Source organism: Plasmodium vinckei (assembly GCF_900681995.1).
Source record: "Plasmodium vinckei vinckei genome assembly, chromosome: PVVCY_14".
Lineage (NCBI taxonomy): Eukaryota > Apicomplexa > Aconoidasida > Haemosporida > Plasmodiidae > Plasmodium > Plasmodium vinckei.
This window is the reverse complement of record NC_051306.1, coordinates 2,392,965-2,406,492: the sequence shown is the minus strand read 5'-3', so window position 1 is coordinate 2,406,492 and position 13,528 is coordinate 2,392,965. Positions and strand designations below refer to the sequence as shown.

The window sequence follows — 13,528 nt, the reverse complement described above, 5'->3', positions numbered from 1 at the left end:
ATCCCTGCATAAGTTTATATCCATTTAATATATTTTTTTGAGGAAATGAGCTTATACCGCATTTCACAGCTTTTGTTTCCTAAAACCTTTTTGATAAATACTAACCGAAAATAAGAGAAAAATACAAAATATCATTTTTTTTTGTAATGGTAATTATATAATGGGGAAGATATTTTTAAATTGCTACATTTTCGAACTTTTCAATACTTTCTTTATATATAAATGATAAAATAATGAGTAGTAAAAGAACTAATTTTATAAAAATTTATTTTTTGAACTATTTTATTAATTAATGATTACTGATATTATTCGAATTAGGTAATGAAAACAAGACCCCCGCATTAAATAAGCCTTTTTAGTAGTATCCCTTTATGCTTGATATGAAAAATATCATTTGAGAATTTTGTATTCAAATGTTATATAACCATTTTTTTTATTATGTGAACCTAGTTATTTTTTAAATAAATGCAAATAATGATGTCTTATTCAGTTTGTAAAGGCTACATATCAATATGGCTCTAAACCAAACAACATCTTTAATTATTTTCTATATAATACATAAATATTTAAATCATCGTTTTTATTATTAATCAATTTTATATACATTCTTTTTTATAAAATATTATTAATTTTTTTGCACTTAAAAATATGCACAATGTGCGTATTGTCTATTGAGACATATAGTTTTACTATAATATATTTAATATATTTATAATTAATAAATATAATAAATCCAAACATTTTAATAGCAATATATAAAAGCATAATTTCAAAAAGAAGTATTTGGACATATTCATATATATAGCTACTTAAATGATCCTGTGCATATTTAATTATATCTTCAATATAAACAAATAATAATTTATATATTATAACTGACATGATAATATCTTCTTTTGCAATCAATCATGGACTTAAGGTATTATTATAATAACTTCAATTTGAATATCTTTTTTTATATATTTTAATTTTTTATTATTACTTATGTTATTATTTTATATGAGGGGCTTCTATCTTAGGGGATATGATAAAAATCATAACCAATTTAATGTTGTGTCTGGATAGCATCATTATTAGTTTCATTTGGTATTCTCTTAATTTCTTCTGGTGATAATTTTCTATGATTATTTTTTAATCCCCATGTAATACTCGACATCTAAAAATTACGAACAGAATTATAAATGTATGATATCAAACATAAAGTACATTAATTTAAACAGTAGTATATATATATATATATATATATATATATATATATATAATTTTTATTACTCAATTCAAAAAAGCATTATTAGCTTCATACCTTATAAACAAATTGCGCAGTGAAAAAGAATAGCATGAAATTAAGGATTTTTCTACCAATTCTATTCTTTAGATTTTTCATACGTGAGATAATTGATGGATTTTCATCTTTTTTTCTAAAGATCATTTTTGTATTTGTTTTGTGTATATATGATTTATTTTACAATTGAACAAATAATTGCTAAAATATATATTTTTTATATTTCATAAAATTTAGTAAAAAGTAATTTTATTTTATATTTTTAGAGTTTTCATTTGCTGGTTGAAATAAAACCTCTGAATAATAAATTTTAAAAAACAAAAATTAAAACAATACAATATAATAAAAAATCTGTAATATATAATTATTTAAGAACTAATTTAAGTATTAAAAAAAAATAACGTGTTACTATGGCTGCAAACTCATGTTAAAAAATAAAAAATGCTTATAAGTCAATATATAGGCAATACATATTATATATTGTAGAGAAAACTGTTATGAGTAAACACATATCATCTTTTTTTTAATGTTTAGTAAAAGAATAATAATAATAATGATAATAATAATAAATATTTTGTTCATAAAAATGAATTTTATTAATATCCAAACAAAATTAAATAAAAATATAAATTTTATGGTAATTTTTGTTTTTGATGGGTTTTTTTGTATAGTGGTGATAACACTGCTATAATTGCATGACTCCAAACCCTTATATAGGGAAAATCCTTATCCACTACATCAGTTGTAATATCGCGTAAAAAATCACTATGCTAATAAAAGTAGCATTAGAAACATGTATATACTTTCCATGTAAATATATTGTTAATTTTTAGTATAGTATTGTGGAAAAACTATCAAATTTATAACATTCATAAATAATGTTTACATATAAATATTTTAATATATAACTATCCCTGTGCACTATTTAAGTAACCAGATGCTACCCCTATCAAACTGATTTTGTTTTTTTTAGAGGTTTTAAAGGCAAGTACTAATATTCCCATAAAATTATAAGTCATATATAGATATAAACACAACTTTATTAAAAATGTTGCATACAAATCCTTTTTATTTATATATACTTAATGATCATGTTATATATAACACATTGTATATATCCATTTCTTTCATAAGAATATTATCGCAATTAAAAAAAATAGATCATTACACATAAACATTTAGTTAAATAGTATAATAATTTTATTTTCTTTATGATATGGTTAATTAAATAATACAAGTATGCAACCTAAATTTCATAAAAAAGAATACAACCCAATGCCCATTGTCGAAATTATGATGTCCTCGAAATGCCGTCATACCATAATTGTAATTTTTTTACACAATTATAAGAAAAATAATTTATAAAATAAATTTTTATTGTGAACATGTACCCTTTTATTTTTTTAAGACTCTAAATTAGAAATAATATGTAAAAGAATTATCTATCAAAAATAATATAACATATTTTTTCATCCTCTCACCCATATATTTGTACAAATAATAGTTCACAACCATTTATATAATATTTTATTTATTATAATTTTTTATTACAAAGTTAAAAAAATATTCTTTGTCTTGGCATAAGAAATAATTTTCAATTATTTTAAGGAAAATGATATAAATGAAATTTATAAAAAACTATTAATTATATAAAATATGGAAAACATATACAGCACCCCGCTGCACATCAGACATTCAAAAATATTTCTGTTCACTATTTAGATATATGCTTATTATAAAAACCGAATACAATACAACTATTTTAACGATGTTTTTTATTTATATTGTTGGTATATTATCCGTTTTATAAAAACGAGTCTAATGTTTTAAATATAAGAAATATATTGTCTTTTATAAAAATATCATACTATTTTAGTTGCATTGAATTAACCTATCAATTATTTTTATAAACATACTATCAATGTAAAATAAATAACATATATAAAAAAATATTAAAAGAAAAAATGATGTAATCATAATATGCATTTTAAAGAAAATACATACCATAGTCTTTTATTATATTTACCGTTTATAACAATTTTTTTAGATTTTAGTGTGTTAATATTTAATTATGTTCAAACTTGTATACAATACTGCATAAATATCCACAATATTTATTAACATTGTTATTTATTTATTTTTTTACACATGGTTCAATATCACCATATAATGAATTAATTATTTAGAAAATGATATAATATGTCTATTGTTTTAAAATATTTTCATAATGCTGTAAAAGTTTTTATTTTCCAATTTTTTTCATTATATGTAAAATCTTTATACGTATTTATGTTGTATCAAGTGTCATTGATACTATACATAATTTAAGTTATAATTTAAAATAATACAACAAAACCCATAAATCATTAAAGTATATTTTTTATTTTTCGTCCAATGAAAAATCATTGGTTTTATATTATATACTTTTATTTATTTTTAAACGTATTTTCACGTTGCAATGGATTCCAAAATAAAAGTATGCAATCCTTCCCCTGCGATACAAATGAAAATCGTATAGGTGAGTATATATGTTTATCTATCATTTTTAATTCATAAAATTGGGGTTTGCACGTCTAAAAATGTTATTATAATCTTCTTGCACAATCTATTCATTCAATTAATTCATTTATTTTTTTTTATGTAATAATATTTAATGAAATAATGCCGATAAAAACTCATGCATCTACATATAATATACTTCTTTTAATTAATTTTCCTCAGGGGTAACTTTTAACAATAAAGTCGTTCAAGGCCAACATAAAATTAAAATAAATGATGGATCAAATAGTGAAGGATACTCATTTTTGTCTTTAAAGGCAGTTTCGATATTTAATCGATTTTATATCATGAGATTGACTAATAGTGTACTCAGTAGATCGATGTTTTCAAGTAAGTAAAAATTATTACAACTACTATTCCCATATATTTATATTGTTATTGTTACACTAATATACTCGTTCATTCATTTTTTATACATTTATAATATAACATTGAATTAAAAATAAATATAATTTATACATCGTCTTATAATTTTTAGAGGATCATTTTTATCGCAATGTGGCTCTATACGAATCACTATCTAGAACTAATTATTTTTTATATCCAATTGTTTTAAATGATAAAAACCTAAAAAAAATAATGTCTTTAATGGATGCAGCACATTTCTCAAGTAATGAATTTAAATAAAATAATATTAAAAATAAAAATTCCCATATACATGCACATATAATACATACACGAATAATATTAACTAATATTTTTATATATTGACATTCCTTTTTTATATAGAGAACAAATATGAAACCTTTAAGAAACGATTAATATCAACGTTTAATTACCCAGATTTCGAATTGGATGATGTTGTTAAAAATGAAATGGACCAGGCCTTAGCAATATACAATAAAACAAGAAGTATGATTAATAAAAAATAATTATTTTAATTCATATGTTTTCTATTATTAAATAAATGAGTGCAAACATATTTATATATTATATTTATTTTGTTTTTATTATTCACTTATTTTTATTTTATACTTTAATTATTTTTCTTGAAGACGACTCATATTGGAATGTAGTTGATGCATTAAAATCCGATGGAATGTTATTGGCTAAAACCTTTATATCAGCTTCGTTTGCTCACAGTGTTAGTGGTGTTGTTGGAGTTGTAAACCATGAATTATTAAATATCTGCTTTTCTAATGCTTATTTTATAAATCATATTGCACCTTTAGATAAATTTGTAATGAAAAATACTTTTGGATCAATAATATCATATGTATTTAGATCATATCTTATATACTTTTATCCTTTAATTGCACCTTTCCGTGGGGCCTTTTCTTTTATTTTATCATCAATATGTCTTATGCAATTTGGAAAAATTGTTCATATGATATACAAAAACCTCAAAAAATTGTACAGAATATCACGAAGAAAATTTTATTATGCAATTTTGAAATGTAAGACATTATATATATTAATGATAAAAAAGACAACCATATAATATATGCAATGAATATACACATATCAAAAAATAAGTGAACACCTTTGTTATATATTTATTCTGAAAATATTAAAAAATTACATCAACTTATTTATAAATATATGTAACTAATTAATAATAACACATTTATTATTTTTATTTTTTTCCATTAGTAAACCTATTAAATCAACCAGAAACCCAATTATATGCTATGAAGCTTTTATATGGAGATGCATTAGTTTTAGTTTCAAAAATTTGGAAATTGTCCTACGTCAATGTCAATGATCATCTTAAAGGAGAAGAAATTAATCCAGTTTTAAATAATTTATTTGAAAAAAACTTGGGTACTGGTTTCTTTGATTTCAGTGAATCATTATTTAAATATGTTGTTAAATCCTTAAACGAAATGAATATATTAACGGTAAAAATTTCATGCAATTTCGACATATATATATTTGTGCACAAATAAATCCTTATTATGATAATATTTACATATTCTATTTTTTTAATATTCATTGACGTTATATATATATTATAAAATTTTTGTTTTTTTTATAGAATGAGGGTGCTGATTTTGAAAACGAAAATGAATTAAAAAGTGAAACAATTATGAAAGTTTTGTCCTTACTCACAGTTACAAGAAGAGCACTTTACTATGAAGAAACGTATATGAGAATAGTTGTTGCACGTATATTAGCAAAATTTTATACAGTAATGTTAGTAAATATAAATGAAATTAGTAAGATACATCCTAAAGAATATTTTAATACAGATATAGAGTCAAAGTATATGAATTTATATCAAAATCAGGTAAATGCAACGAATTTACACCAAATATTTTCTGATATAACAACAAAGCCATTTATTAAAAAAAATTTAAGAAAAATAAATAGAGGTTCTATCGAATTTACAATGTCTCTTCTCAAGATAAGATTTTTTCACTACAAGTCTTCTTTAAAACATCCATATTCAAGTTTTTATTTTGATGAAAAATTGAAAAAACATTTAAATAATGCTATGAGATTAATCATTTCTGGCTCTAATAGTATTATTGGAAATTTAGTTAAATATGGAGACCGATTTAATATTCTTAAAGATTGTCCTATTGATCTTGCAACAAAATTGGGTAGAACATGTGATGACGATGATTTTGAAATTAAAAAATTATTATTCCCTCTTAATATTTTTATTAATTTATTAATTCCTTTATATATGAAACCCAACGATATATTAATAAGCGATAAGATAATACCTGATATATTGAACTTTTTTGATGTTATGATAGACTACAAAGATTTATATTTATATAAATATTTAGCAGGTGTTGTTGACTTCATTTTTAAACATGAAAAAATCGAAGCTACAAATATTGATTATCATGCCGAAATAAATAAATTAATTACAAAAGAAATTCATATTGTAATTGAAGAAGTGAATAACGAAAAAATTAAATCTTTAAAATTCCATACATACTCAATTAAAAAAAATGATGTATTCTTACATAATACAGATGGAAAATTGTTTAAATTTACATTTGATAAAGAAAATGATAAACAAAAATTTTCAAATCTATTACAAATGATTGATTATAGAGATCCATTGGAATATCAATCACCATATGTTGATTTTAAACCTTTAATAAGTAATAGTGGAACTTTAGCAATACAAAATCATTATCAAAAATTTGAAGGAAAAATAAATATTTGCCATATGTGTTTGAGCGAGGATGATGATGTTTTAGTTGTTAATTTAATTTATCACATTTTATGGTCATCCGGATTAGATAAATTCAGCGCTTTTGTGGTATGTCTTTTTTTATTTTTTGCATTTTACACTGTGTATGCTATTATTACTATACATAAAATGGGTAGACAAACAAAATAGATACTTCTTTTTATATATTTCTTTCTATACATGTTTCTTTTTTTTTTCTTCAATATTAGTTCTCTTCATTAATCGGAGCAGTCAAGCAAATGTATCATAAAGCTTCACCATGGAATAAGGCTCTTGTTGATATGGTACCGACAGAATTTTACCATGTCCATAGTATATTTATGAATAAAAATTCTCATATAAAAAATAAATCTCAAAACGCGTTTATAAAACGTATTAAACATTATGGATTCCATTTTAACAAATATACATTTCAAAGCATGTTCAAAACACTTTTAAGCAATGTTTTAGTTCGTGTAAACTTTTTCGATATAGAACAAGCTACTAGCATGATATCTATGTCTTTAATTTATTCTATTTATTCAAATATTCAACGATATGAATTACCATTAGAGGAAACATTTAAATTGCATCAACAAAAAATCATAGAATCTTATTACAAAGTGGATAAATATTCTCAACATTATGATTCACACACAATTGAAATGATTAATGACGCTAAAAAAAACAAGAAAATCGATATGGAAGAAAATGGTATAATACTTCCTGCCAATAACAACAGCAATAATAATAATAATAATAATAACAATAGTACATCTATCAATTCAGAAGTAACAGAGACAGACAGCACAACTGACGACAAAAAACCTGAAGAAGAAATTGAACTTTCTCTAAATGATGACATTATCAAACATACAAAATACCTAAAATTAGAATTAGAATCAAAAGATAACGTAAGGGATGAAATAATAAACCAAATGATAGAAAAACACGGAAGATTGCCAAATTATGAAATGTACCCTAATTTACCAGCACAATGCTTCTTTTTGTTATACTATGATTTTACACCATTTATAGAAAATAATTTAATGGGTATAGAGAATGTTAAAAATACATTAAAAAATACTACACTTGGAATGGAGCATGTTATTAATTCTGATAAAATACAAAATGAGACAACAAAATTTGCATCAATTAATCAAAAAGATCTACTAAATATCCTCTGTGGTACCCATTTATTTTTTAAAAAAGAAGACATTACATTAAATGACATGCTTAAATATGAAAATTCGGATATAGCTGTGAAACATTTATTAATATATTTATCATTATTGAGAATTGAAAAAAGAAATAATCGTCTTTCATGGAAAAGATATTTAACATTAGAAAAATACCTAGATCGAAGAAGAAAATTTTATAATACTCCATTAAAATATCTTCGTCTAAAATTATTAAATTATAAAAGAACATTATCTCGTCTTAGAAGAAAAACACAAAAATTTATGGGAATTATTCTTAAAAAAAAGAATTTATTAAAATCGTTAACACCTGAAACTAATTTTGAATTAATCCAAAATGCTGAAATATTTAATAAAAGATATCCATTGGTATATATTAGATTTGAAGATGTTTTAACACATTCTAATGTCTTTCATAAATTTAAATATACATTACTCAAATATGTTTCAAATAAAGAAACTATTAGAAATATGATTAATAATTTCAAACTTGCTCCAGACACATCTGTTAACAATGATAAAATTTTGAAGCGAATTTTTAAAATATTTAATTTAATAATTTATCATAAATTTAATATAGATTTACGTAATATTAGTAATAATCAACAACATGTTAAGACAGATGCTATCAATGTAAATAAAAGTAAATATATATTAAACTTTGTAAAATTGCCTCTAGAAGTTGAAAATTATTTGAATCAATTAGTAGGATTTTTAAAACTTTTAACTGATATGAAATTTACAAACTTTTTATTTTTGAAAAATTTTTATATGTTTATTAAATTTTATGCAGTAACAGGAGATTTTGACTTTGCAGCTAAAAATTCACTTATATATATAGTCAGCAAAAATTACTTAAATTTCATTATAAATTCAATGTTGGAGTTTGAAAGTTTCAAATCGTTTATTAAAAGCTTTAATAATGTTAATACTCATATAAAAAAAATGCCTTTAAATTATATGAACTTTAAAGCTAAATGTTATACTATTGATGGACATAACACTTATGATATAACTATAGATGATAGGGAAAAAGTAGACAAAATATCTAAAATTATGGAGTATAATATAGACAGCTTTTATAAAGATTATTTATTATTAGATTTACTTTATGATGATATTAAATTTGTAGACATAAGTCCATATTATGAAAAAATTAAAGATGCAAAACAAAATGGTACAAAGAGCAAATTAAACAAATTTTTGCCTGGACCCAAAAATGCTTCTAAAAATATGTCCTTTGATGATATAAATATGTTAAATGATTCGATACAAAATTATATGTATTTAGAAAAGTTTTTAGAAAATGCAAACATTCCTTTAATTCCATTTAGTAATTTTTCTTATTCTTCCGATGGTATTATTGCCAAAGTATATTTTAAAACAAAAGCTACAACAGCACCTTTTTATAAAGACAATATTATTGATTTATTTAATCAAGTAGGAAAATCATTTGTTAGTAATTATGATCAAAAAGTTAAATGTTCTTTTGTCAATTATCCTTTTAATTTATATTACTGGTTAATTTTAAATCCTGAACGACCCAATATTGAAACTATCAATAAAACCGGTCTAGTAAAAGAAGAAGATTTAGCACCTCAATCAGATGAAGAAAAAGAGAAAGAAAAATTACGTAATGATGAAAATCTTGTTAAAGATATATTATTTAATCAAATTGTAAATAAAATTGATAATGATAATGATAATGATAATATATCAAATGCATCAACATCGATAAGAAGTTTTAAATCTCAAAGCGATATCGATTCAGAATATGACAATATTAGTACTTCTGAACTATCCGATAATATAAGCCTTTCAGATAATGCTAACGATATAAAATCAAATTCAAGTACACAAGACGACTCATCGAGTGATTATTATTTAAGTGCACAAGACTCAAGTGAAAGTGGAACTGAAAGTATCTATGGTGATTCAATTTCAGTTGCTGATTCAGGTTCCAATACAAATGCAAACAATAATCAATCGAATAACAATAACAATAATAATGCTAACTATGATACGAACAAAAATGTTCAAAAACATGATGAGCTATTATACCAAAAATATAGTAATGAATATGCTGATCAGGATAAAAATGAAAATGAAAGCCAAATTACCACCTTAGATAAAGCAAAAACAAACACTCCAACTAGTTTCATTCAAAAAAGTATTATAGAACCATTTGTTTTCGATTCATTAATGATAACTGAAAAAATAAATTCAGCTACTAAAGAGAAATTTGGAAAATTTAGTAGACCTTATAATATATATATTCCTAAGAAAGACATATTCAGAAATTTTCATTTAGTAATTAAAGTAGTACATAGTTTAATTTCATTAAATAAATTTTCTATTGTTAATCCAAATGAAATTCTTAAAAAAGGTATAATGACACTTACAAATAATAACGATTTTACTAAAAGCCAAAAAATGAACCCACTCATTAATACTATGCTTCTTGATATAAATGATATCATACAAAAATTAAAATTATCTAGTGAAAAAAAATATGATTCACCCAATATTGATATATTAGATATATATAATATAATTGAATTTAATTTATTTAATAAGTATATTGTTTATCCACCTTTGAAGAGATTAAGTGAAGATGAACTTAAATACATTTTAGATGTCATAGACCAAGGATATTTTGACCATTTTATGGAAATTGTATCTAAATTAAAAGATGCAAATATCAATCAAATGAAAGTTAGTAATATGTTAAATCGTATTCAAGAATATCAACCTTTCTTTGAGGGAAATAGTATAGACGAATTTTATCAAGTTATTGTAGATTCTCTAAATTGTAAAGATATAAAATGCTTTAATTTCCTTTTCAATGACTTTATTATAAAAATGTATAATCATAATGTTTTGAAAGTTGTACACAATTATGATATGATTCTGCCTATGAAAGAAATAATTAATGATCAATTTGGATCTATAGATGATATTCTTACCAAAATGATAAATTCATATGCATTGTATAAAAAAAATGATACTCCAATTATTAAAATCGATGCAAATGAAAATACAAGTTCAAGTTTCAAATTAAGTTATTCAGAATTATTAGTTGCTGCATTAAATATACCAAAACATATGGACAAATGGCTATCATTATATACATTATTTAATATAAGACATATATATTTAAATGTCGGATATATGCTATGTGGTATGAAATATACCATCAAAAGAAGATTTAGAATTTTCGCACATAAATATAAAATTTTCGGATGGTTAAGATCATCAAAAAAACAACAATTATACATTCCATAAAATTCATATACTAAATATAAGTTTTAACAATTATTTTTTTCAATTATTTTTCTCCTTTGTGATGACTTCTCATAGTGTTACATTTATTATGTTGCAAGGAGCAGACACGTGAAAATTATTGTATTTGTGTTCGTATTCATATATATTTTTTAGTTTTTTTCAGTTTTTTCTATTATTTTGTTAATATTTTTTTATTGTTTTAGTTAAGCATTTGTTTAGGTTTTAAGTTTTAATTTAAATAATAAAATGCTACTTAATTGTTTTGTAGTTTGTATATACATATAACGCTAACTAAATTAGTATATGAATATTATAAAAAATATATTATTTTTATATAATAATTCAAAGATAAGAAAACACCTATACTTTATATGTATAATTAAAAGATCGATTGGCATTCTTCTTGGTACAATAAATTAAATATATGTTCTTATACCACATTCATTCATTATATATATTTTGATCTATGAATAATACCTTAAAAAGATTTTTTATATTTTTGTTCACATCTTTTTTTAACAAAATGAATAAAGGAAAATAATTCCATATTAATATTTATATTGCTAAATAAATGTGCTAATTTTACTGATGCATTTAATAAAAAATGTGAAAATATTATACTATTTACCATTTTATAGCTTAATAAATTATAATAAATATAATATACATTGATTTGCGTATATATGGTTTCGTAGTGTAGTGGTTAGCACCGAGGACTTTGAATCCTCTAACCCGGGTTCGAGTCCCGGCGAGACCTTTTTCCATTTTATGTTTTTCAATTTAATTTTAAATAAATATGATTATAATTTTATTCATTTTAAAATCAATAAAATTTGAACTTTTTTAATGTAATTACGCTAATTTATTATTATGTTTGCGATTTTAATACCCATACGGCTATATGTAAACGATTTAACAAAATATATTTATTATTTTTTATAAACCCATTGCAAACTTGTTATGATTATTTTTACATAATTTTATATCATTCTTGATAAATATTTTTGCATAATCAATTATATAAATATATTTATGTTAACCCAAAAACTTGTAAAATTTGTACGGATTTAATTATTTAAATAAAAAACACATATTTTACCATAATCAATAAAAAGCAAGCACACTATTCCTTTTTCATATGTATTATAAATAACTAATTATATATGAATTACAATTATTTGTAACAATATAAATGGGTGATAATAGCATAATTTATACTTTATCAACTAGCCTTTATTGTGTCATATTATATGTATATATAATACGCACATACATAATTATTCGCATAATTGATAATGTTTATAAACAATGTGATGTGTCTTATTATTTATGCAATATATAATATCCCAAATGTAAGTAATCCTTTTTATATGTAATTCTTAATGTTATATATACCATTTTTTATAACCTTTAGTACTTGTATAAAATTATGAAAATCATAAATCAACCCCAAAAATGTTGCTCTATGACCTTCATAATACAGTTTTAAAATGTTTGTAAAAATTATATTAGATATGCCCAATAAATTATTAAATGATATAAATAAAAAATATTTATATTCCCCTATTTTATGGTAAAAATATTTTATTATATATTTCATACACCATTATTAGTATAATTTTTTTTATATTCATTTTATATTTTCAATTTGTTTACACTCTATATATCCATATATTTGTATGTTATTGATTAAATATAATATATTATTTATTATATAAAAAAAATAAACTATAAAGATTAAAAAATACGGGCACCGAGGATCGAACTCGGGATCTCCTGCGTGTTAGGCAGGCGTCATAGCCACTAGACCATGCCCGCTTTCTATATTTAATTTTTATGCATAATTTTTAATTATATTAAATATATTTATTATTTTTACTTTAAATAACTATAATTTCTTTTTTTTCCTCCTTGAAACATATAATATCTGTATATAATAAATTTTGTTTCTCTCAAAAAATAATTCGTATATTATATAAAAAAATTATTAATATATAATAATATTTAATATACCAATTCAAACATAATACATACACAATAATCCAATTTTTTACTTATCTAAAATTCCTA

The 13,528-nt window shown here is 22.0% G+C and overlaps 2 protein-coding genes and 2 non-coding genes across 4 annotated transcripts; 2 read left to right on the top strand and 2 right to left on the bottom strand.

The window, feature by feature from the left end:
* Positions 1-1,045: 1,045 nt before the first annotated feature.
* Positions 1,046-1,429, bottom strand: PVVCY_1406720 (conserved Plasmodium chabaudi protein, unknown function; the record flags this gene model as incomplete). Its single annotated transcript, XM_008624364.1, has 2 exons — positions 1,046-1,156; positions 1,304-1,429. The coding sequence occupies 2 exons, from the start codon at positions 1,427-1,429 to the stop codon at positions 1,046-1,048; spliced, it is 237 nt and encodes a 78-aa protein (XP_008622586.1).
* A 2,247-nt stretch (positions 1,430-3,676) lies between these two features.
* Positions 3,677-11,458, top strand: PVVCY_1406710 (rhoptry neck protein 3, putative; the record flags this gene model as incomplete). The annotated part of the gene is made up of 8 exons (XM_008624365.2): positions 3,677-3,800; positions 4,004-4,171; positions 4,320-4,451; positions 4,571-4,693; positions 4,837-5,238; positions 5,435-5,682; positions 5,820-7,064; positions 7,205-11,458. The coding sequence occupies 8 exons, from the start codon at positions 3,677-3,679 to the stop codon at positions 11,456-11,458; spliced, it is 6,696 nt and encodes a 2,231-aa protein (XP_008622587.2).
* Positions 11,459-12,143: 685 nt separating this feature from the next.
* On the top strand, positions 12,144-12,215 carry PVVCY_1406700. The gene has a single exon. It is a non-coding gene; the product is annotated as a tRNA-Gln (tRNA).
* A 988-nt stretch (positions 12,216-13,203) lies between these two features.
* On the bottom strand, positions 13,204-13,276 carry PVVCY_1406690. Its single transcript has one exon. It is a non-coding gene; the product is annotated as a tRNA-Val (tRNA).
* Between the last annotated feature and the right edge of the window lie 252 nt (positions 13,277-13,528).